Source organism: Puma concolor, chromosome E3 (genome assembly GCF_028749965.1).
Source record: "Puma concolor isolate L17-30 chromosome E3, mPumCon1.1.hap2, whole genome shotgun sequence".
Lineage (NCBI taxonomy): Eukaryota > Metazoa > Chordata > Mammalia > Carnivora > Felidae > Puma > Puma concolor.
Genome location: NC_141682.1, coordinates 38801603 through 38827152, shown reverse-complemented (window position 1 = coordinate 38827152; position 25550 = coordinate 38801603). Strand labels below are relative to the sequence as shown.

Sequence of the window (25550 nt, the reverse complement as noted above, 5' to 3'; positions counted from 1 at the left end):
ATCTAGGCACAGGACCACAAATCCGATCTCTGTGGACTTGTTTACACTCTGTTCTGCTGCCTCTAAAGAGTGTGGACCGACCCAGGACTTTAGCTTGGGTTCTTTCCTCTCCATCTCCTCGTGGGGTCATTTGCCTTGGAAAGAAGAAAACAGAGAATTTGGACCTCAGGGGGTCTTTCGGTTGGATCACCTGATCCTGGCTTCTGAAGAATCTGATCTTCTATCGGGGTCTTGTAGGGCTCACAGTTGGCCTTCACGCACCCACCAGGCCAGGTTTCCTTTGAGTGTAGCCGCGGACCACCCACTCCCACTGATAGGGAAGCTTGTTAAGCATGCATTTCCCAGGCCCTGCCTCAGACCTGCTGGGGCCTAGCAACCTGCGTTTAAACTCATTTGTCAAATGAGTCTGATGTCCACTCAGATTTAAGAACTGCTCTGTGCTGATTTTGGAAGCCCCAAAAGGGGGAGTGTCTGGGAGAATTAGAGGGGTAGAGACTAGCACAGCGTTTTGGGGCAGTCAGAAGGGGATGAGGCCGAAGTGGGCAGAAGCCACTGTTGCCTGCTTGTGTCCCAGGCATAAGCGCAGGGCAGCCCAGCCTGGTGTGGGGATCCCTGGAGGCCTGCGGGCTGACATCCCCACATCTCATGAAGCAGTTGTTTGAATTCATTCTCTTTCATCTCCGATGTTCTTCCAGCCTGTCTTTGGCTGAGTGATTGGAGGCAAGTTGCGTAGCCCCCTGGGTCACAGTTTCCTCATCTGTAAAATGGGTTGAGCCCTGTACAGTATTTAGAACAGTGACTGGCACTGAAAGTCCTCCTAAAACGTTAATTGCTGTAAAGGTTTAGAGAAGAAATTAAGTGGACATTTCAGACCCTAATAGCGGTTAGCAGTAGCATGGCAGAGATATCAGAGTTTAATGTGGCATTTCCTATGTTAATCCAGGACGAGGGCCACATACTTGATGTTCCTTCATTTGGGTGTTTGGACGAAACCACAAGTACAAGGCCTTTATAACACAACTTTCAGATTCTGTGTGGTAGACCTGGCTAATCATTCAGGACACTCTTTGTCACCAAGCCTGGACTTGGTTTCAGAAGCCATTAGTGAACACGCCAGTCGCCCACAACTAATCGATTAGGGTGGCACGCAGGTGAATGTCATGGGCTACCTTAGAGCACCATAGCAGTGCTTGCCTGGACCTGTCCAGTCCAAAACCTGTCCCCTGGGCTTCCTTGTCCCTTGGGCCACCTTGCTCAGGGAGGGTCAGTCCGAGGCAGAAATGACCTTAGCAGGACCTTAGTATGTTTCTCCAAGGGTGGACAAGGTCCCCAGGGGTATTTCAGATGATTTTTAGGGGTTGGCCCTGTGGACCATTCAATCGCTTTATGAGAAAGTTATCTTCTCAGGTCTCTGTTAATTTCATCGATAATATTGAGGAGAGAAAAATTGGATGCTAATATTTTTTTTTTTAATTTTTAACGTTTATTTTTGAGACAGAGAGACAGAGCATGAACGGGGGAGGGTCAGAGAGAGAGGGAGACACAGAATCTGAAACAAGCTCCAGGCTCTGAGCTGTCAGCACAGAGCCCAACGGGGGCTTGAACTCACGGTCCACGAGATCATGACCTGAGCCGAAGTCGGACGCTTAACCGACTGAGCCACCCAGGCGCCCCTGGATGCTAATATTTTTTAACATATCTGTAGCACTGATCCCTCCCAGCTTTATTGAGACTTAATTGACATATAACATTGTGTAAGCGTAAGGTGTGCAGTCTAATGATTTCATACATGTACATGTCAGGAAATAAGGTGAGTTAGCATCCTCATCACTTTTTTTTTTTTTTTTTTTTTTTGTGGTGAGAACTTTTAACATCTGTCCAATTTTCTTTTGTTTGTGGAACTTTCAGCATGTACTGCAACAGTACCTAGCTGAAATTTAATTACATTTGCTTTGTTTTCATTGTATTTATTTATTCATTTTACTTTTTAAGCACCTTTATCGAGTTGTATGTCATATGACTCATCCATTGTAAATGTATGATTTGTTGACTTCCAGTAAATTTATACAACTGTGCAAATCAGTTTTAGACATTTCCATCACCTTCCAGAGTTTCATTGTGCCTGTTTGCAGTCCATCTCTGTTTCCACCTGATCTGGCTTCTGTCTTTAAAATATGCCCTCTCTGGATACTTCATATAAAAGGAATCATACAGGGGCACTTGGTGGCTCAGTTGGTTAAATGTCTGACTCTTGGTTTCGGCTCAAGTCACTATCTCATGGCTTTGTGAGTTCGAGCCCCATGTTGGGCTCTGCGCTGACAGTGCGGAGCATTCTTGGAATTCCCTCTCTCCCCCCTCTCCCTCGCTCTCCCTCTCTCTTTGTCCCTCCCCTCCTCATGCCTGCTTGGGATTCTTTCTCTGCCTCTCCCTCCCCCTCTCTCTCTGTCCCTTCCCTGCTCATGTGCACATGTGTGCACTCTCTTTCAAAGATAAAAAAGAAAAGGAATCATACAACTTGTAGTTTCTTTTTTTTTTTTAATTAAAAACAATTTATTTCAATGTTTATTTATTTTTGAGAGACAGAGAGAGACAGAGTGTGAGTAGGGAAGGGCAGAGAGACAGGGAGACACAGAATTCAAAGCAGGCTCCAGGCTCCGAGCTGTCAGCACACAGCCTGACGCAGGGCTCGAACCCACACAGGGTGAGATCATGACCTGAACCAAAGTCAGATGCCCAACTGACTGAGCCACCCAGGTGCCCCTTAAGTTTTTTTTTTTTTTAAACATTTTATTTATTCTTGAGAGAGAGAGCACGAGCAGGGGAGGGGCAGAGCGAGAGAGGGACACAATCGGAAGCAGGCTCCAGGCTCCGAGCTGTCAGCACAGAGCCCGATGCGGGGCTCGAACTCACAAGCTGTGAGATCATGACCTGAGCCGAAGTTGGACCCTTCACCGACTGAGCCACCCAGGTGCCCCACAACATGTAGTTTCGTGTGTGGCTTTTTGCGCTTAAAACAACGTCTTTGGAGTTCTACCAGGTGGTAACAGGTGTCTGTACCTTTGTGTACAGATATAGTACATGTTGTTTATTTACCAGTTAACATTTGGGTTGTTTCCGGTTTTTGGCTATTATGAATAACGCTGCTATGAACACTGAACATTTGTGTGGCCCTTTTTAATTGTCTATAGTATACACGTTGGAGTGGAATTGCTGGGTCATATGGTGATTCTGTTTAACCTTCTGATGAAGTGCCAGACTGTTTTCCACAGCAGCTGCTTCATTTTATATTCCCACCAGCGGTGTGTGAAGGTTCCAATTCTCCACATCCTTGCTAACACTTATTATTATCTACCTTTTTTTTTTTTTTAAACTGGGCTCTTCGCCCAACAGGTAGGTTCTCTGCCCATCTTGGAGCTGAGCTTCAACTCCGGACCCTGAGATCAAGAGTCACACGCTCTACAGACTGAGCCAGCCAGGCACCCTGTTGGCCTACCTTTTTAATTGTAGCCATCCTTGTGGGCATGAAGTGGTATCCCATTGTGGTTTTGATTTACATTTCCCCGATGACTGAAGACGTGGAGCATCTTTTCATGTGCTTATTAGCCATTTGTATACTCTGTGTGTGTGTGTGTGTGTGTGTGTGTGAGAGAGAGAGAGAGGCGCACATGGCAGAAGTCTGTTTTTGTCTTTTGTTCATTTTTTAAATTATTATTACTTTATTATTTTTAAAAAATTTTAATGTTTAGGGGCGCCTGGGTGGCGCAGTCGGTTAAGCGTCCGACTTCAGCCAGGTCACGATCTCGCGGTCCGTGAGTTCGAGCCCCGCGTCAGGCTCTGGGCTGATGGCTCAGAGCCTGGAGCCTGTTTCCGATTCTGTGTCTCCCTCTCTCTGCTCCTCCCCCGTTCATGCTCTGTTTCTCTCTGTCCCAAAAATAAATAAACGTTGGAAAAAAAAAAATTTAAAAATTTTAATGTTTATCTTAGAGAGATACAGCGTTCGTGAGCAGGGGGAGGGGCAGAGAGAGAGAGAGAAGGAGGCACAGAATCAGAAGCAGGCTTCAGGCTCTGGGCTGTGAGCACAGAGCCCAACGCAGGGAACGAACCCACGAACCATGAGATCATGACCTGAGCCAGAGTCGCAACACTCAACCGACTGAGTCACCCAGGCGCCCCTGTTCATTTTTTTAAAAAAGTGGATTGTTGGGGCGCCTGGGTGGTGCAGTCGGTTAAGCGTCCGACTTCAGCCAGGTCACGATCTCGCGGTCCGTGAGTTCGAGCCCCGCGTCAGGCTCTGGGCTGATGGCTCGGAGCCTGGAGCCTGTTTCCGATTCTGTGTCTCCCTCTCTCTCTGCCCCTCCCCTGTTCATGCTCTGTCTCTCTCTGTCCCAAAAATAAATAAAAACGTTGAAAAAAAAATTAAAAAAAAAAAAGTGGATTGTTAATCTTACTGAGTAGTAGTTCCATTATTCTGGATACAGTAATACAGTTCGTTTATCAGCTCTGTGATTTAAAGTTTATTTATTTATTTTGAGAGGGAAGGAGTGAGAGAGAGCACATGCGCGAGTAGGAGAGGGATAGAGAGGGAGAAAGAAAATCCCAGGCAGGCTCCGAACTGTCAGCAAAGAGTTGGAACTCACAAACCATGGGATCATGACCCAAGCTGAAACCAAGAAGTCAGATGCTTAACAAACTTAACCCAGGTGCCCCAATTTATCGATTTTTTTTTAATGGTTAATATTTTTGGAGTTATAGCTGGGAGATCTTTACCTTGTTCAAGGTTACAAAGATTTTCTGTTTTTTCCATACAAGTTTTAGAAAAGTTTCAGCTCACGCATTTAGGTCTGTGATCCATTTTGAGTTAATGTTTTCTTGTGTGTATGGTCTCAGGTAAAACTACGAGGTCTTTTCTTTGCATGTGGGGATTCAGTTATTTAATTATCATTTGTTGAGAAGACTGTCCTTTTTCCATCAGGCCGCCTTTGCACTTTTACAAAAAGTCAGCTCCGTAAGTATGAGGGTTTGTGTCTGGCCTCCCTTGCCGTGACCACACAGCCGGCCGGTCTCCAGTTGCGGGTCAGAGCAGGACTTAGGCCACCACGGCGAGCTCCTAAAGAGAAGGTGCGGACATGCGGAAGTGAGTGCAGGCTGCGGCCACAGAGGACGTGGCTGTGGGCAGCTGCTGCCGCGGTCTGTCCTCCCGCTGTTCTCATTACTGTTAATTGTGTGTCTCAGAGCGCTGCTGGCTGCCCTGCCCTTGGTGTCTGAGGGAGGTCGTGCTGGGACCAGGTCACCCATGAGAAGGGTCAGAAGGAGGGACGATCAGACATGTGACCTACCAGCCCAGGCAGGGGAGAGGGTGTGTGTGTGGCGGGGGGGAGATATGCCCGAGATGTAAACCTTTTGTTTGTGCGTGTGGTCTCACAGTGTTTTCACCTCCTTTATCTTGCCGGAGCCTTGCCATGTCCTGTGACCCTGGACTTTTGTCCTCTAGTGGAGGAACTGGAAATCAGCCCAGGCCTTCGTCACCCAGCATCTGAGTCTCGTGTACAGTAGGCGTTTGACAGATGCTCGTGCAACAGGCCTTGAAGGAAACGAACCTCACCTCCTCGGTGTACGGAGGAGGTACACCGTACACAGCTGGCTTCCTCATATCCCTTGGGATATGGGGTCTGAGGACCCCTGGGTCTGCTGTCAGGTGGTGGAGGGGCCCAGGGCATGTGCAAGACCTTTGCTGTGAGCCTAGGTCTTGCTGGCAGTGTAGAAACATCCCGAACACTCGTGTCAGGGTCTCCCATTTCCAGGGTGGGGCCTTGCTGACTGATTTATTTGGCAACTGAAGAAACGAACTGAGGCCGAAGTTTGAGATGAAGGCAGACGTTCTCTATCATTAGGGGCATTCTGGGTCCCTGGGCCATCATGTCCCAAGGGAGTGAGCTTGTGCTCTGAGCCCCGTGTGTCCGTGACAGTAGGATAGTGGATGGGGAGAAGGAGACTCTACCTGTCCAGGGCCAGGTTCACCTTCTTGCTCAGAGACCTTGCACCATCGTCACCAGCGTCGTGTGGTTCAGCTGGATTCAGATTCAGCTTCCCCGTGTCACCTGTGCCGTGCTCATAAGAGAACTAGTTCTGTGTTTCTTCTGCTCATGTGAACTTGGTTTGGGTTTTATCGTTGTAAGAGCTGCATAAACAGGCTGTATTTTCTGAGCTTCTGTTATGCTTTAGGTAAAAACAGTAAAAAACCAACAGCAATAGGAAACAATTTGAACGGGCCATGGTGGGTGGGCATCTGAGCACCCGTTTCCCTGCAGCAGCGACCCTGGGTTACTGGGGTTCAGGAGCCGGCCACTGGGGCCCGGGAGCTGAGGTGTGGTGGGTCCCCCGGTGGGAGTGCCGCCTGCCCTCAGGGTTCTGAGAGGCTTGGAGCTCTGTGTTTGTTTCTGAGGTCCCTGCATCGTGTATTCAGTTCAGGGCATGCGTCAGGGCACCGTGACTCTGGGGACTTGTCATAGTTTCTCTGGGAATTGTTAACACACCATCCCTTTTTGTTGACTTGAAAATAACAAGACCGTCAGCTCCTGCTAACCTCGTTGCCAGCCTCGCTGCCCTGGGCTTTGTTGGACTCTCACGTCCGTGAGCCGGCTCCACGTGCCTGTGCAGCCTGGCACTCGGGGAAGAAAACCCAGGCCTGTGCTGGTCTGGCCGCTCGGCCACTGGGCTTTTGATCCTATGCCAGGGAGGTGGCTGCTGCCATTCCAGTCAGCCGTGGCACTGAGGGCCCAGTAGCCCAAGATAAAAGGGGTGTGGGTTTGTACTGGTGTGTGAGCGCATGCGTGTGTTTTCTTCCTCACAGTTGGGGCGGCCTCTATTGTGTTTGTAACACACCCATCCGCAAACACGGAAAGTCACGGAAGATCAGTTTAGCACATGAGATCGAGCCTGTGTGGTGGGAGGAGCACTGGATTCAGAGTCCTGAGGCCTGAGTCTGTCCTCGATCTGTGGCCTTGAGCCAGGCGCTTGCTCTCTGGCCCCATTTCCCTGACTCACTGGGGTTAACCTCTGGTTCCCCAGGCCTCTTCCAGTTCTGACTCTGAGAGTCCACGTGAGCTGGCAGGGTGGGACCGTACCCTGCCCTGCTGAACTTTTGTTTTTCAGCGGGCCCAGAAGTTTCCTGGAGGCCGGCCTCCACTTCCTGGATGGCCCCCGTGGACAGTGACCACTGCCGCCTGCCTCGCTTCCCAAGCCTAGTGCTGTCCGGACCAGTCGTTCTCATGGGGTCGTGTTCCATTTGGCATTTCCTGTGTGCGTTTCTGTGTGGTTGTGTACAGTCACTCACCCTCAGGATTCTGTGTCGCTCCATAAAATGGTGTCCCATAAAAGGGCAGATGGTGTCACATGCACCACCTATGCGGCGCCTGATTCGGCCTCAGTAAATAACGGGAATTGTTCAGTTCCGCTCACTGCCCCTGCGTCTGCCCAGCTCCTCAGAGATGGGAGAAGCAGGCTCAGCCCCTGCCTGTGCCTTAGGGGGTGGCCGCCCCTCCAGGATGGGAGTGGGAAGGAGGAAGAGTGAGGCCCACACCCTCTCCTGTTTGCAGAAAAGCTGATGGCATGGAACCGTGTGGGAGAGGGGCCCTCGCTGCCTAACACGAGATCAGTTGGTTTGCTTAGTCATGGAGCCAGGTGAGGAGGCGCAAGCCTCAAGGAATGACTGATGGAACGTCTCCCCACCTCTGTGTCTAAAAGAAGTCCTGGAGCCACTTTCCCTGCCCTTTCATCCTGCCTGATCCTGAGTCGTGCCCTCTCGCTTGGTCCTGGGTGCCCGACCCCCGCAAGTGGGCAGACCACTGTGCTGGCTCCCTCCAGGCGGCCCTGGCATCCACCGTTGTGATAACTGCAGCCTTCTGTTATCCACACCTGACCCACAGGACATCCCTGAGTGACCAGACTCCCTGGGGGCCTTTCGGGGTTGTGTTCGGTTGTGCATTGTTTAAAAAATGTGTGCGTATATCCACAATACACAGATCTTCCTCAACTTATGATGGGGTTGTGTCCCCATCGAAAATGCATTGAATACATCGAACCTGCCGAACCTAGCCTCATCTCCCTTAAATGCGCTCAGAGCACTTTTGTGAGCCTACGGGTGGGCAAAATCACCAACACGAAGCTGGTTTGGTGATAGTGTTTGACATCTCATGTTTGTTGAATACCATACTTACAGCGAAAACCAAAATGGTTCTCTGGGCTCAGAATGGTCACAAGCATGAGTGCTTACCTTGTGACCGCATGGCTGCCTGGACCTGGGGCTCCTGCCCTGCCCAGCATCCCCAGGGGAGGGTCCTACCTCAGATCGTTATCTGGGGAAAAGATCCACATTCACAATTTGAAATGTGGGTTCTGATGAATACATATTGCTTTTGCACCATTGTAAAGTCTAAAACTCATAAGACAAACCATTAAGTGCGGGACTGTCTGCATGTGTTTGTTTAACATCAAAGTAAATAACTTAAAAAAAGTGAAGAGTAACATGCATTTAGAAAACGTGTAAATCGTAAGTTTGATGAATGATGACAAAGTGAACATGTTGAAGAAATGGAACAGTAGCAGCCCCCAAACCCCCTTGGTGCCCCCTCCCAATTTTTGCCTCCCTCCTCCCTGGGAAACTCCCTTCCGAGTCCACCAGAGGTGATTTTGCCTGTTTTGAATGTGACAGATGGAACTGGCCGCTCTTTGCTCCTCTGCAGTGATGAGGCCCTCATTCCGTTCATGGGGACAGTAGTCAGCTTGGCCTCTGCTGTGTTAGAGTCCAGTGTCTGTGGATGCCACCACATCTTCATCCATGGGGAGGGGCGTTGGGGGAATTTCCAGTTTGAGCCCTTATGAAAAGCGCTGCTGTGCACACTTCTGTGGCTGCATTGGTGCCTGTGATCAGATTTCTTTGGGTCCATTTTTTCCCTAATTGTGGTAAAGTACACATAACAGTGCCCATCTTTTTTTTTTTTTTTTTTTAACGTTTATTTATTTTTGAGACATAGAGAGACAGAGCATGAACGGGGGAGGGTCAGAGAGAGAGGGAGACACACAGAATCCAAAACAGGCTCCAGGCTCCAAGCAGTCAGCACAGAGCCAGACGCGGGGCTCGAACCCACATACCGCGAGATCATGACCTGAGCCGAAGTCGGACGCTTACCGACTGAGCCACCCAGGCGCCCCGAGATTTTTGTTTAATACGGTCCAGCTGTGGTAAGGCTTTCATGCTTGGGAGGGGGGTGGGAGGGGCTGGGAATAGAATGTTTCTCAGATGCCTTTTCACATGTGCATTATTGGCTCCTTTTATCCTGAGGACATCCTGAGCTGTCCTCATCAGTCTGCTCCCAGTGTTTTTTACTGAGGCCTGCGTGTTACTGATGGGGACACAGGCCAGGCCACACTAGGTCACCTAGGCTGCATGTGGCCAGCAGAGAAGCGCTCTTGTCTGTACGTGCATGACTTTGGCTCAGGGGGAATCGGCAGGGTGTTTCACGAGCCTGAAGATGCTTTCCTGAGATCACTCGGGGACTGTGATGTTCTCATCTCACATTGGTCAGGCCCAGTTGGGGCCTAGTGACAGCGGATTCGGGAGGCTGGTAACCGGGAACATCTGTCCCGTTAGGGAATGAGAGGAATTTATGGCCTGTGGAATCAGTGAACTGTTCCCAGCCCCTGCCCACGCCTGCTCAGCGGTGCCCCCTGCCCTGCCTCTCCGAGCCCCACTGGAGTAGGGGAGACTGGGGCGGCATGAGACGCACGCCCTGTGTCCCAGGGCCCAGCACCAGGTGTGTTTCTTAGCAGTGGGTTGTGCAGGGTGTCTAAAGTCCTGCTTTACCCGGGGGGTAGACAGGGGACATTGTGATGTGTTTTCTCTGTTCCTGCCACAGAGCTTCTAAAAAACTCTTGGAATTTGGTATTGATACTCATAACAAGCCCCTTTCAACCACACCCGAGTTTATGCTGATGAGATTCGGGGAAGCACCTAAGGATGGGGCCTGGCTGCGTTTGGAGCCAACTTTGTGGTTAGAGGCTGGACATCGAGAGGGTCGCCAGCAGCCAGTGATTGAATCAGCCGAGCCCACATAAGACGAAGCCTCCACAAAGACCCTGAAGGGCCGGGTTCAGGGGGCTTCTGGGTTGGTGAGCACAGCGAGAGGCTGGGAGGGTGGAGCGCTCAGAGGGGGCGTGGAAGCCCCGCGCCTTTCCCACCATCCTTGCGCTGGACATCTCTTCCATGTGGCCGTTCCTGAGGCGTGTCCTTTTATGTTAAGCTGGTGACCTAGTAATCTGGTAAGTGAGCTGTTTTCCTGAGTTTTGTGAGCAGCTTGAGCAAATTAGTTGGGGGTCGTGGGAATGTCCAGCTTATAGCCGGTTGACAGGTGACCACCCGGACTGGGGATTGGCATCTGAAGGGAGGGGGCAGTGGTGTGGGGCTGAGCCCTTCATCTGTGGGATCTGATGCTGTCTCCAGGTGGATGGTGTCAGGATAGAGCTGAATTTGTAGGTCATCAGTCGGTGTCCACCGAAGACTGGAGAATTGGATGGCGGTGTGGGAAGAGCACACAGTGGGCTGGAGTAGTTGAGTGTGCAGCATGCAGCTCTGGGGTCCACACAGGTCTTCAGTGAGGACGCCACCTCTGGCTGGTGCTGTGGCTTGAGCGGGTCATGTGACCGCTCTGTGCCTCCTATTTCCTCTGCTGTCAAATCGTAGTAACTGTGTCATCCACCTTCCTCCATTCATTCAACTGGTTTTTACCAGGCTCCTGTGTGCAAGCCAGGGTGGTGATCACTGGGATACAGGACAGTGAACATGCATGTGATCCCTGGTCGTGGGCGGAGGAGGCCAGAGTGTGAACCAACCAACAAATAAAGAAAAACAGTGATGATCCTACTGTGAAGACTGTTGGGGCAGGAGGATTTGCTATGGAGCGGGCTTGCAGGGAGTTCGTAAGAGGCCTTACTGCTGAGTGGCAGGCTGGGGGCAGCCTCTTGGGTCACAGGGAATGGAAAAAGTGCCTGAATCCCAGAGGATGGCCCAGGAAGGTGGTGCAAGGTGAGGTAGGCAGCACAGAGGGCAGAGCAGAATCACTCGTTCGTGGCCCTGTAGGTTGAGGCATGGGGATGTTGGCTGCTGGGGATAGCATCACTGTCTCTGGTCTGGAACGTCTGGAGTGCAAGGAGGGAGCCTGTGGTACCTAGAACCGAGTTTGCGTGTCCTGCGTTACCTAGAACCACACAGAGACTTGAGGCCAGGAGGTGCGGGTGTGTTGGAAGGGTGGGGAAGGAAGGTGGGCCGCTGCTGAGAATCGCAGGAGGTGGGCCCCCCCCCCCCCCCCCCCCCCCCCCCCGGCCTGAGTCCCCACGAGGAGCCAGGGTGCGGGCAGGGGCTCTGAAGGAGTCCAGGCTCCCAGGTGTAGCCTCTAGGGGGCTCCCTTCACCAAAGCCCACAGGTGTTGCTTCTTCCTGAGACCGTCAGCTTGCTAGAACATGGCACTAGTCACTTCATTCTCCACATCATTCCATTCTCATCCTCAATGAAGAACTCTGGCCCTAGAGTTCCCAAGGTCCCTTGGGACATCCCAGGCTCCCTCCAGCAGTGTAGAGGCCCCTCGGGGACGACTGGAACAGATGCCTAGGAGGAGGAGCCCTCACTGCTTCACCTAGTGAGGGCTTTTCGCTGAGGTCTTGGGTGACACCAAGAGTTGATGAAGCCCTGGCGGTGATGGTGGTGGCTGTCCCCAGGTGATCCCGGGTGGCTGGAGCCTGCCCACCTTCTTTCTGTTGTGGGGATCCCATCGGTTGGTGGGTTTGCTGCAGATGCTTCTCAGGGGTCCAGACTTGGGACCTTAGACCCAGTGGGTATGTCCAAGTCTGTCTGCACTGCTGTGTCTACACCACAGTCTGGGTGACTTATAAACAACAGACACTTATTTCTCACAGTTCTGGAGGCTGGGAAGTCCAAGATCAAGGTGCAAGCACATTCGGTGTCTGGTGAGAGCCTCTTCCTGGTTCATAGACAGCTGTCTACTCGCTGTGCTCACACGGCTGGGTTAGGGGATTCTGGAGGGCCTCTTGTAACGGTACTAATCCCATGCATCACAGCACCTCCTCATGACCTAGTCACTTCCCCAAAGCCCCAGCTCCCAGTACCATCACATTGGGGGTCAGATTTCAACATGTGAATTTGAGGGGGGTGGGAAGTAAACATTTGCTCTGTAGCAGGGTCCCAAACTGATCTCTTGATGAAACTTGGGTTTTGTGAATGTGTAGCTAAGAAGGGTTAGAGTGGAGCGGGTGTTTTGGGGAGAATGTTAGGATCCCACTTTTTCTCACTCCACTCCTCACCCTGCCTGCTGGGGGGCCCTGACAGTTTTGGTGTGGAATGTTCCGGGCTTTGACCTTTACTCTGATCCCAGGGACAGTTTGAGTGTCCTGGTGCTTCGCTCCTTAGCAGGGTTATTAGTTCATTTAAGTAATTTAGAGTGTTGCCTTTTTGGGGTTGTAAATGGTGATCCTGGTACACCATGTGTATATACCACCAGTCATTTGAGAGTGACCAGACAAAACAGCCCCAGGAGCCCTCCTGGCTCGCTCTGTGGCCTGTGAGGAAGGAACAGCACCTTCCCACCTGCACCAGCCATCACTGAAACAGCCCCTAACGGGAGCCTCGTGGTTTTGATTTTCCTCATCTGTAAAAGATGATGAACACATGTGTCCGTCCACGCGTAAAGGACAACAGAGCCGTGTGTGGGAATGCTGGGAGGTCCCCAGGGGAGGGGGTCTCCCTTGGTCTTAATTTTGTGGCTGGTCACCTGTTGGTTATCCAGGTCACCTGGCCACCTGTAAGTAAGGCAGAGTGTGAATCCCTCCGGCGCACAGGAGGTGAAGCATCTGGGTTCCCCTGCGGCCGTGAGGTCCTGGAGCGTGTCAGTGCCCCGTAGCCAGGGCTTCTGGGCCCAAATCGCCTCTAGCAGGCCTTCCACGTGGCCATAGGATTTTCAGCCCTTCTGATGGGGACGGTCTTCCCACGCGGCTCTTTCCTTGTGTGCGAACAGCCACCCTTTGCAGCCTGCAGTGAGATCAGTGAGATGACCCCATTCACTGGCTGCTGTCCCTGTGTGTGTTGGGGGTGGACGTGGGGGTGGCCTCAGCATGGGGCTAAGTCACGGGGCTTTGAGGGGACCTCTGATGTCGTCCTGCATGGAGAGGAGGGGCAGGATCTGTGTCCCCTCCGTGGGTTCTGTATCAGGGGGCATGGAGGAAAGAGCCCGGTGGCTGAGGTGGTGGTTTGTCTTCTTCATCTTCCTGTCTGTCTGCCTTTCCGTTTCTCCCCTTCATGGTGTTTTCTTGCTCTTTTCCCTCCCTCGTCTTTAGAGCTCGGCCTGCTCCTCCTGGTCCTAAACCGTGTCAACACACACACACACACACACACACACACACACACACCACGCACGCCCAGACACACACACATGCACGGCACACCCCTGCAGCTGGGTACACCACACACCTGTATGCACGCGCAGACACGCACGAATACACACTCCTTCCCTGGTCCTCTGCGCACACATTCTTCCTTTAAAATTTCCCTTTTAAAAAAAAATTTTTTTTTAATGTTTATTTATTTTTGAGACAGAGAGAGACAGAGCATGAACAGGGGAGGGGCAGAGAGGGAGACAGAATCTGAAGCAGGTTCCAGGCTCCGAGCTGTCAGCACAGAGCCCGACGCGAGGCTCGAGCTCACAGACCGTGAGATCATGACCTGAGCCGGAGTCGGAAGCTCAACCGACTGAGCCACCGAGGGGCCCCTAAAAGTTCCTTTTTAAAAACGTGAACTTTTGAAAAACCTAGCAAAACACAGAGAATAACACAGCGAATGCCCTTCCTTCAGAACCCATGCTTCCCATTCCTCACGTTGTATATGTCTTTCCACAGCACCTCCCCTGAGGTTACAGTTTTTATAAATAGTAAACCTAAATACGCATCGAACGTAAAATACATCAAAAAGGTGTCTCTTAGGTGAGTGGGCTCCTTTCGTCCCTGATTGGTTCCTGTGGTCACGGTTGAACATAACCCACGGCTAGAGTGAGACCAGGTCAGCACAAGCTCTGGTTCTGGTTTTCATTTGAAGTTGAGAACCCATGTCACGTAAATAAGTAGATGGGAATTAACAGGGTTTTGATAAAGAATAGCATCTAATTCCAAGTTTTGTGCCCCCCAAAAAATCACGTTAAAGATTAATATCAAAAAACTTACTGATGAACTCCTAGCTGACAACTCAGGTTCCCCCAATCCCTAAGAATAGCTTTATTGTAGGTATAATTCACACACCTTTAAGTCTACTAGTGGATAGTTCATTGGTCTTTCCAGAACATGCTTCCAGTTTTGTGATACTACCACATCTTGTACCATGTCTTTTGTTTTTTTTTTTTTTTCAAGTTTATTTATTTATTTTGAGAGACAGAGAGAGGAAGTGGGGGAGGGGCAGAGAGAGGGAGAGAGAGAATCCCGAGCAGGCTTCACACTGTCAGCGCAGAGCCCGATGTGGGGCTGGAACTCAGGAACTTGAGCCGAAACCAAGAGTCAGTCGCTTAACCAACTGAGCCACCCAGGTGTCCCTCATATATTTTTTAAAATAATTTTTCTTGGACTGTGTGCCTGGCTGGCTCAGAGCAGGAGGCTCTTGATCTCAGGGTTGTGAACTCAGACCCCACGTTGGGCGTGGAGCCTTCTTTAAAACAAAAAAAAAAATCTTAAAAAAATTTTTTTTCTTCTTTTAAAAGTAATGTTAATTATGTTAATTGGGGCATCTGGCAGGCTCAGTTGGTAGGGTGTGAGACTCTTGATCCCAGGGTTGTAAATTAACGCCCCACTTTGGATGTAGGGATTAGTTACAAATAAAATATTTAAAAAAAAAAGTAATGTTAATTGTAGAAAATGTAAACAATATAGGGAAAACAAAAAAAAAATCGTCTGTTGCCTCTTCATCAGGAGGTTTTAGATTGTAGCATTTAAATTTTTTTTTTTTCAACGTTTATTTATTTTTGGGACAGAGAGAGACAGAGCATGAACAGGGGAGGGGCAGAGAGAGAGGGAGACACAGAATCGGAAACAGGCTCCAGGCTCTGAGCTGTCAGCACAGAGCCCAACGCGGGGCTCGAACTCCTGGACCGCGAGATCGTGACCCGGCTGAAGTCGGACACTTAACCGACTGCGCCACCCAGGTGCCCCTAGATTGTAGCATTTATTCCTCCAGTCACAAAAGCTTAAAACTGGACTAAGATGTTGGGGCCTCCTGTGCACAGTTCCATCGGGTCATGCACAGTGCTGTGGGGGAGAGTAAAGAGAGAGGGAAAATGGGGGCAGTTTGGTCAGCAAGCAGGGTAGCAGGGGTGGGCCAAAGGCCAAGCAAGGTTAAAGCCCAGGTCCAGGGTCAGGTGCAGTGACAGGCTGCGTGCCAGGCCTTGGGTGCCTTGTTCCCTGCCCCTACAGGGCCGTTGTGGGGAAGATGTCAGAGAAATTACTGCTTGTGCTTTCTTCTAGGATTTTTATGGTTTCAGGTCTCACATTTATTAAAAAAAGTCTGCACCTTAAAGTGCACTGATAGTTCCAGTACATAGGACCCAGTGCAGATCCTAGGTGATTTTGGAAGGGTCCTTGTGCTGCCCCATGTCTCAGTCCTTTAGTTAAGAGCACTGCATGGTTCATGTTCCATGGAAAGACCTAACAGTAAGCAGAATGTCTGCACTTTTGCCCCTGCCGCGTCCAGTCCCAACTACCGCCTTTTGTTCGTTTTGTTTCTTCAGTTCCACATATGAATGAACTCATATGGTAGTTGTCTTTCTGTGACTCACTTATTTCCCTTAGCATAATACTTTCTAGATCCATCTGTGTCATTGCAAGTGGCAAGATTTCATTCTTTATTTTATGGCTGTGTAACATTCCTCTGGCTGTGTGTACACATATGTATACCACGTCTTCTTCTTTATCCTTTATCAGTTGACGGATGCTTAGGCTACTTCCATAATTTGGCTGTTGTAGATAATGCTGCAGTAAACATCAGGGTGCATGTATCCCTCTGAATTAGTGTTCTTCTATTCTTTGGGTAAAGATCCAGTAGTGAGATTACTGGATCGTAGGGTAGTTCTATTTTTAACTTTTTTTTCTTTTTAATTTTAGAGAGAGATCGCATGTGAGCAGGGGAAAGGGGCAGAGAAAATCTTAAGCAGGCTCCATTCTCAGTGCAGATCCTGACACGGGGCTTGATCCTATGGCCCTTGGGTCATTCTCTGAGCTGAAATCAAGAGTCAGATGCTAAACCAACTGAGCCACCCAGGCTCCCCTCTGCTTTTAATTTTTTGAAGAATTTTCTTTTTTTTTTTTAAATGTTTATTTATTTTTGAGAGAGAGCACAGGCAGAGGAAGGGCAGAGAGAGAAGGAGACACAGAACCTGAAGTAGGCTCCAGGCTTCAGGCTCCAAGCTGTCAGCATGAACCTGACGCAGGGCTCGAACCCACGAACCGGGAGATCATGGCCTGAGCCGAAGCCGGACACTTAACTCACTGAACTAACCAGGTGCCCTTGAAGAATTTTCATACTGTTTTCCAGGTGGCTACACCAGTTTGCATTCCCACCAACAGTGCACTGAGGGTTCCTGTTTCTCCACATCCTTGCCAACACCTGTTGTTTCTTGTGTTGTTGATTTTAGCCATTCTGATGGGTATGAGGTGATATCTCATTGTAGTTTTGATTTGCATGTCCCTGATGGTGGGTGATGTTGTGCCTCTTTTCATGTGTCTGTCAGCCATCTGTATGTTTTCTCTAGAGAAATATCTGTTTGTGTCTTCTATTTTTAATTGGATTATTTGGTTTTGTTTGGTGTTGAGTTGTATAAGTTGTTTTTATATTCTGGATACTAACCCCTTATCAGATATGTCATTTACAAATTCTTTCATTCAGTAGGTTGTTGTTTAGCTTTGATCGTAATTTCCTTTGCTGTATGGAAGCTTTTTATTTTGGTGTAGTCCCAATAGTTTATTTTTGCTTTTGTTCCCTTGCCTCAGAAGACGGATCTAAAAAACTGTTGCTACAGCCGATGTCAGAGAAATTACTGCTTGTGCTTTCTTCTAGGATTTTTATGGTTTCATGTCTCACATTTATTAAAAATTTTTTTAATGTTTATTTATTTTTGAGAGAGAGAGAGAGAGAGAGAGAGAGAGAGAAGCAGAGTGCACGTGGGGGAGGGGCATAGAGAGACGGGGAGACCCAGAAACCGAAGCAGGCTCCAGGCTCCGAGCTGTCAGCACAGAGCCCGACGTGGGGCTCGAACTCACGAGCTGTGAGATCATGACCTGAGCCAAAGTCGGACACCCAACCGACTGGGCCACCGAGATGCCACTCAGGTCTCACCACATTAGAAACTTAATCCAGTTTATTTTTGTGTCTAGTGTAAGAAAGTGGTCCAGTTTCATTCTTTTGCATGTCACTGTCCAGTTTTCCCAGAGCCATTTGTTGAAGAGACTGTCCCTTTGCCATGACATATTCTTGCCTCTTTTGCTAAAGATTAGTTGACCATATAATTGTGGATTTGTTTTTGGGCCTTGTGTTATGTTCCGTTCATCTACGTTGTCTATTCTGTGCCCGTACCAGACGTTTTGATCACGACAGCTTTGTCATGTATCTTCAGATCTGGAATTGTGATGCTTTCAACTTTGTTTCTCTTTTTCAAGATTGTTCTGGCTATTTGGGGTCTCTAGATGGTTCCGTACCAATTTTAGGATTCTTTGTTCTAGTTGTGTGAAAAATGCCATTGGTATTTGATAGGGATTGCGTTAAATCTGTAGATTGCTTTGAGTCGTATGGACATTTTAACAATATTTGTTCTTCTAATCCATGAGCATGGAATGTTTTCCCTTTTGTTTATGTCATCTTCAGTTTCTTTCATTAGTATTGTACAGTTTTCAGAGTACAGGTCTTTCACCTCCTTGGTTAAATTTATTCCTAGGTATTTTATTATTTTGGTGTACTTGTAAGTGGGATTGTTTTCTCAATTTCTCTTTCTGTTGCTTCATTATTAGTGTATAGAAAGCAGTGGATTTCTGTACATTGATTTTGTATCCTGTAGCCTTCCTGAATTCATTTATGAGTTCTAGTAGCTGTTTTGGTGGAGTCTTTAAGGTTTTTAGATATAGTATCATGTCGTCTGCAAATAGTGAGAGTTTTACTTCTTCCGTAATGATTTGGCTGCCTTTTGTTCCCTTCTCTTGTCTGATTGCTTGGGTAGGACTTCCAGTACTATCCTGAGTAAAAATGGTGACAGTGGACATCTTGCCTTGTTCCTGATCTTAGGGGAAAGCTCTCAGTTTTTTCCCATTGAGGATGATGTTGGTTGTGGATTTTTCGTAGATGGCCTTTATTATGTTGACGTTTGTTCTTTCTAAACCTACCTTATTGAGGGTTTTCATCATGAATTGATGTTGTACTTTGTCACATGTTGTATCTGCATCTTTTCAAATGATCTTACGGTTTTTATCCTTTTATCTTACGTTTTTTTGATGTGATGTATCACATGGATTGACTTGTGAGTATTGAACCACCTTTACATCCTGGGAATAAATTCCACTTGATTGTGGTGAATGATTATTTTAATGTATTGTTGGAGTCTTTTAATTTTTTTTAAATGTTTATTTATTTTTGAAGGAGAGAGAGAGACAGAATGTGAGTAGAGGAGGGACAGAGAGAGAGGAAGACACAGAATCCGAAGGAGGCTCCAGGTTCTGAGCTGTCAGCACAGAGCCTGACAATGTATTGTTGGATTCTGTTTGCTAATATTTTTGGAAGATTTTTGCATCTGTGTTCATTGGAAATATTGGCCTGTACTTCTCTTTTTTGTAGTGTCTTTATCTGGTTTTGATATCAGGACAATGCTGGCCCCATAGAATGAATTTGGAAGCTTTCCTTCTATTTTTTGTAGTAGTTTGAGAAGAATAAGTATTAACTGTTTTTTAAATGTTTGTTAGAATTCCTCTGTGAAGCCATCTGGTCCTGGACTTTTGTTGGGAGTTTTTTGATTACTGATTCAATTTCATTTCTGGTAATTGGTCTGTTCAAATTTTCTGTTTCTTCCTGATTCAGTTTTGGGAGGTTGTATGTTTCTAGGAGTTTATCCATTTCTTCCATGTTGTCCAGTTTGTGGGCATGTAATTGTTTATAATATTCTCTTATAATCCTTCATGTTTCTTTGGTACTGATTGTTGCTTCTCCTCTTTCATTTCTGATTAATTTGAGTCCTCTCTCTCTATCTCTCTCTCTCTTTTGGATGAGTCTTGCTAAAGATTTCTCAATTTTGTTGATCATTTCAAAGAACTGGTGCCTTGGTTTCATTGATTTGTTCTATTTTTTTTTTTTTTTTTTTTTTTTTTTAGTTTCTATTTTCTTTATTTCTGCTCTGACATTTATTATTTCCTTGCTTCTGCTGGCTTGGGGTTTTGTTCTTCTTTTCCTTGCTCCTTTAGGTGTAACATTAGGTTGCTTATTTGAGATTTTTCTTGCTTCATGAGGTAGGACTGTGTTGCTACAGACTTCCCTCTTAGAACTGCTTTTGCTGGGGCGCCTGGGTGGCGCAGTCGGTTAAGCGTCCGACTTCATCCAGGTCACGATCTCGCGGTCCGTGAGTTTGAGCCCCGCGTCGGGCTCTGGGCTGATGGCTCAGAGCCTGGAGCCTGTTTCTGATTCTGTGTCTCCCTCTCTTTCTGCCCCTCCCCCGTTTATGCTCTGTCTCTCTCTGTCCCAAAAATAAATAAACGTTGAAAAAAAATTTTTTTTTAAATAAAAAAAAAAGAACTGCTTTTGCTGCATAGATTTCGGACCATTGTGTTTTCACTTTCATTTGTCTACATGTATTTTTAAGGTTCTTCTTTGATTTATTGGTTGACCCATTCATTGTTTAGTAGCATGTTGTTTAACCTCCATGTATTTGTGGTCTTTCCAGATTTTTTCTTGTTGACTTCTAGTGTCATAGTGTTGTGGTCAGAAAAGATGTGTGGAATGACTTTGATCTTTCCGAATTTGTTGAGACTTGTTTTGTGGCCTAATGTGATCTAATCTGGAGAATGTTCCATGTGCACTTGAAAAGAATGTGTATTCTGCTGTTTTAGGATGGAATGTTCTGAATATATCTGTGAGATTCATCTGGTCCAGTGTGTCATTCAGAGCCACTGTTTCCTTGTTGATTTTCTGTTTGGATGATCTATCCATTGATGTAGGTGGGTTATTAATGTTCTCTACAATTATTGTATTACTGTCCATTACTTCCTTTATATTTGTTATTAACTTGTGTATTTGGTTGCCAGATATTTACTTCTTGTTAGTTTGTCCCCTTTCTGGTTATATAGTGCCCTTCTTTGTCTGTCGTTACACTCTTTGTTTTAAAGTCTATCTTGTCCCATGTAAGTATTGCTGCCCCAGATTACTTTTCACACCATTAGCATGATGAATGCTCATCCATCCCCTCACTTTCCATTTGCAGGTGTCTTTAGGTCTGAAATGAGTCTCTTATAGGCAGCATACAGATTGGCCTTGTTTTCTTACCCATTCTGTCACCCTTTGACTTTTGATTGGAGTGTTCATTCCATTTATATTCAAAGTGATTGTTGATAAGTATGTATGTATTACCATTTTTGTTACTTGTTCTGTGATTGTTTTTGTGGTTGTTTTTCTCCATTCCTCTCCTGCACTTTTCTCTCATGGTTAGTTGGCTTTCTTTATGATATACTTGGGTTCCTTCCTCTTTATTTTTTTCATGTCTTTACAGGTTTTTGATTTGTGGTTACCATTCGGTTTGTATGTCACCTCTTCTGCATATAGCAGTCTGTATGAAGTTGCTGGTCATTTAAGTTTGAGCCCATTCTTTAGCCCTCTCCTCCCCATGTTTTAGGTAAATGGTGTCATACTTTATAGCCTTTTATTTTGTGAGTCCCTTGACTGAGTTCTACAGGTACACTTATTTTTACTGCTTTTGTGCTTCAGTGTGACCTCCTCTTGATTACATCTATAAAGACCCTATTTCCAACTAAGGTCACATGCACAGGTGTAGGTGTGGAACTGAGACATATCCTTGAGGAGCACACAACTCCGACTGCCACAGAAGGAAAGGTTAATGGACCAGAAGACCTGATATGCCCCTGAGCAGGGAAGAGAGGTCTGGGAGCACAAAGGGTGTTGGGGTGCAGACGTTGAATGGGCCAGGTTGAAGGGCTGAGGCTGGGGCTAGAGCCGAGTGGTAAGGACAGCCTGCGAGGCTTCTCTCCAAATGGAGCTGTTCTCAGTGCTGAGCCTGTTAACCATCACTGGCTTCCCCTGGGCTGTGTCGAGCCTTATAATCTACAATTGTGTTTCCTTTTCTAACCAGGAAACTACTTTGCCTCTCACTTTTTCATGGGAGGTGAGAAATTCGACACCCCTCACCCTGAAGGTTACCTCTTTGGAGAGAACATGGATCTGAATTTCCTGGGCAATCGACCGGTCCAGGTGGGTCACAGTGGGGTAGGCACGTGGGCAGTGGCAGCGAGGTCCTCCCCTCCGCTATCCATAGCTAGCTTTGAGGATAAGCAGGCACTGAGTCACCTCACATGGGCAGAGCTACTGGCTGGATGTGTGTATGTCTGTGCAGGGGTCATGTCCTGGAACTGCCCCCTTAGAGGTTGGATGGCTGCAGATAGCTCACTGGGGGACAGGGTAGCCACTGCTGAGCCCAATGCAGCCAGGCTATGGGGCTTATGGATAGTTATGGATTTGATCCCAGGCCTCTTGGATGACTTTTTTTTTTTTTTTTTTTTTTTAATTTTTTTTTTCAACGTTTATTTATTTTTGGGACAGAGAGAGACAGAGCATGAACGGGGGAGGGGCAGAGAGAGAGGGAGACACAGAATCGGAAACAGTCTCCAGGCTCTGAGCCATCAGCCCAGAGCCCGACGCGGGGCTCGAACTCACGGACCGCGAGATCGTGACCTGGCTGAAGTCGGACGCTTAACCGACTGCGCCACCCAGGCGCCCCTTGGATGACTTTCTTTAAAAAAGAAAAAACAGAAGCCACACTCTGTAGAACAGTGGGTGAGAGTTGTGACCCAAAAGAGACATGCACATGGCCAGTGAGCATTTTTACAAATTCACTTTCGTTAGTCATCAGGGAAGCTCACGTTTACATGCTGCTGTCCATTTGTCCAGCACACATTTGGTACCTGCTGGGTGCCTAGGACTCCTCCAGGGGCTGGGGATGGAGGACATATCCTACCCTCTTCCCTCCTGGGGTGCAGGCAGTGAAGAAAAGATTCATGAATGGAGACAAAAGAGACCGAGAGGGACTAGTGAGGGCCTCTGGGGAGGGGGTGCTGACCAGGGGACTGGGTCTTGTACTTTAAAATGGTGGGCCTCGGTGTGGGTGAGGAGCCAGGCAGGAGACCGTCTCTTTCAGGAGATGCTGGACTCCATTTCCCAAGGCTGCTGAGTCCTGGGGTGTCCCTGGTCCTGGCAGGGGATGAGATGTCCACTGGCCCGGGGGTCTTTAGGCTATTTTAGCAGTGGAACAGCTGGTTGACATGAAATCTTGATCCTTTAGTGTGTGGGAGGCAAGGAGCTTTGGCCTCGAGTGCTGCCCTCCCCGACCCATGGGACCACTGGGGCTTCCAGGTTGTGTTGAGTCCCCCGCCCTCCTGAGTCTGTGAGAGCAAGAGTAGCAACCTCACCTTCCGTCTTCGAAGCCTCAGCTCGCAGGCAGGGCCTGGCTCTTACAGACCTCCCGTAAATCTATTATTGTTTAAACTTTTCTTTTGAGGCCATCGTAGACTCCCCTGCAGTGGCGGGAAGGGGTTCCAGTCCTCTGTGCCTCCCTCCCTCAGCTTCCACAAGGACAGAATCTTCCAGAGCTGTGCTGCACTGTCATGGGCAGGAGCTGATGCCGCTGCAGCACATTTCCCAGAGATCTCCCATTTTCCAGTGCTCCCCTGTGTGTGTGCGTGCGCGTGCGCGTGTTTGCGTGCGAGTCCCTTCCAGAGTCTCTCCTGAGCATCATCCTTACCTTGCAGGCCCACTTTATTCAGGACAGCAGTGGGCACCAGGTCCCGCCTCTGGGAACATGGCCTCAGAGCCCCAGGGTCCCTCGGGCCAGGTTATGCTTACTGAGAGTCCCCCTGGAATCGGAGGACCATGGCTGGATCTATGTGGCCAGAATCCTTAAGGGTTCTGGTCCCTGTTGTTTGTCCCTTGTGGCGGCTGCTGGGCCTGTGGTTTCCTTCTGTACGAATGAGCACAAGGGCTGGGGTGTACAGAGTCGTGCCTGTGCTCCAATTATCCCTGTTTTCTATCCCTGTCACATCCTGGGGATCACCGGGCATGGCTTTGGGTTTCTCCCTTCTAGTTTCCTTACGTCACCCCCGCCCCCCATGAGCCGGTGAAGACACTGAGGAGCCTGGTGAACATCCGGAAAGACTCTCTCCGACTGGTGAGGTGAGCCTTCGCCTTGCCTCATGCTGTGGTCACAGATGCCTGCGAGGGGAGGCAGCAGCTAGTGGCCCCAGTCCCTGCTCCCTCAGCTGTGGAGCCAGAAGGTCACGGACAGGTCTCGAGTCCAGAGGGGCTCCTAGGGTGTGAGTACAGAGGGCTCAGCTCATGGGAATCTAGTCTTCAAACGGGCCGTGCCCCCAGGGATGTCGGTCCGCGTCCACAGACGCTTTCACTCAGGGGATTGGGTGCCCCTGGCCTGTGGGGGCAGAGACCAGGGATGCTGCTGAGTACCCCACAGTGCACGGGACGGCCCCACGACCAACAGCAATCCGGCCTCGCACGTCAGGAGGCTGAGAACCACGTTAAACCTGGAAGACGTCTGGGGCTGTGTCTAAACCCAGAGGACCCCTCTCTTTCTGTGGGCGGGACACAAGGGAGGGAGGGCTCTGCAGTGTCCGGCTTATTGCCCAAACAGGGAGTGGGCCTCCACGCGTCTGGCAGCCGCCTCTGAGGGGCCCCGTGGGGGGCGTACCTGCTGTGCTGGGTGGAGGCCGCCACCTCTGTCCCTCTGCTCCCTGGCAGGTACAAAGATGGTGCCGACAGCCCCTCCGAGGACAGCGAGAAGCCGCGCGTCCTCTACAGCCTGGAGTTCACCTTTGATGCCGACGCCCGCGTGGCCATCACCATCTACTGCCAGGCGGTGGAGGAGTTCCTGAACGGGACGGCTGTGTGAGTGTCTGCGGCCTGGGTGGCGGCTGGCCCGGCAGCTGTGCTTCTGTTGTCCGTGCTGTGCGTTTGAGATTTTGGAGGTTTTCTTTGCAATAAGGGTCTCGCTGGCCCCGAAAGTTTGAAATCTGTAACTTCAGCGTGACCACAGACTCAGACAGATGGGCAGAAACATACCCGCTTGTGTCCTGTTGGAGGAAAAACACCTGAAGGCCAGACTGGCTCTGGTGCTGGAGCTTAGGTGTCAAGGGTTGGGACTGCTGGTACCTCAGTTTCCTCAGCTGGGGGTGGGGGTGGCTGGAGCCGCCCCCTCGTGGTCGGTATAAGGACCTTGGTGCTGCTGTTGGAGAAAACCCGTAGCTGGGGTTTGTGGGGAGCACTCCCTGCAGGGAGTGAACGCTTTGTCCGTCGGGTCACTGGGCTCGGGGCTCCCTCTCTCGCACCCTCCCTTGCAGCAACAAGAGGACAAGGTGCGCAGCTCGGCTTTGGTCTGTGTCATATTTGGACCTGGAAGACGTGCCCCCAGAAGGATAGTGGATGCATGAGCAAACAGCTTAGCCGTCCCTGGAGCTTTTGTCCTGAACCCCCGGGGGGCTCCACCACTGGGGACAGAGGACAGAAATGCTGCTCTGTCCCCTCTCTTCCCTTCCTGAGACCTAGTGGGAGTGGCTGGGAGCCTGCTTCCCTTCTCAGTTTGCTGGAGTTGAGTGGGGTGGACATAGAAGTCAACGGAACAAAGACCGTCTCTAGGACCCAGAAGGCTGTGCCCAAGCACCTTTATCCGAGCCTGGAAATTCTGTTTCCATTTGAGCTGCAGTGTGCGTGACCCTCCTGCTCCTTCCCTGGTCTCCTCCCTGCTTCTTGACAAGTGAGAAAAGGGGGCAGATCTGAGGTCCCAGAGAAAATCCCAGGTCTGCTTGGGAGCAGAGTCCTAGCCTGTGGCTTTATCACAGGCTCAGGGCTGTGATGTCACAGGGAAGAAAGGCCCTGTGGCCTCCAGGGGGTGGAGGGGCCCCCTCTCTTTGTACATACAAGAGCAGCCCCGCCCCCCACCAGTCTGTCAGGCTCTCCAGAGTGTCTTTTGTCCAAGAGGCTGAGGGAAGCCCCAAGAGTGGCTGCTGTGGGGCGGGTGGAGGAAGCAGGTCAGCGCCGTGTGTTGGATTCCTGAATGGGGAGAAGCCCGAGTTGGTCAGAATTGAAAATGCATGTACCCTTTCTGGGAACGTACCTTGGGAACGTGCTCGTATACGTGGCTAAGATGTATGTAGAGAGGGTCCTGGAAGCACCGTTGGGAATAGCG

At 49.3% G+C, this 25550-nt stretch overlaps 1 protein-coding gene across 4 annotated transcripts in view; it reads left to right on the top strand.

Annotated features, from left to right (window-relative positions):
- Window positions 1–25550, top strand: part of MGRN1 (mahogunin ring finger 1) — a 53686-nt gene that overhangs the window by 942 nt on the left and 27194 nt on the right. For all 4 annotated transcript variants that reach the window (XM_086692184.1, XM_086692185.1, XM_086692186.1 and 1 more), the window contains exons 2-4: window positions 21435–21553; window positions 23439–23527; window positions 24107–24253. In XM_086692184.1, coding sequence (XP_086548310.1) covers window positions 21435–21553; window positions 23439–23527; window positions 24107–24253 — 355 coding nt within the window. The remainder of the gene's footprint in view (window positions 1–21434; window positions 21554–23438; window positions 23528–24106; window positions 24254–25550) is intronic.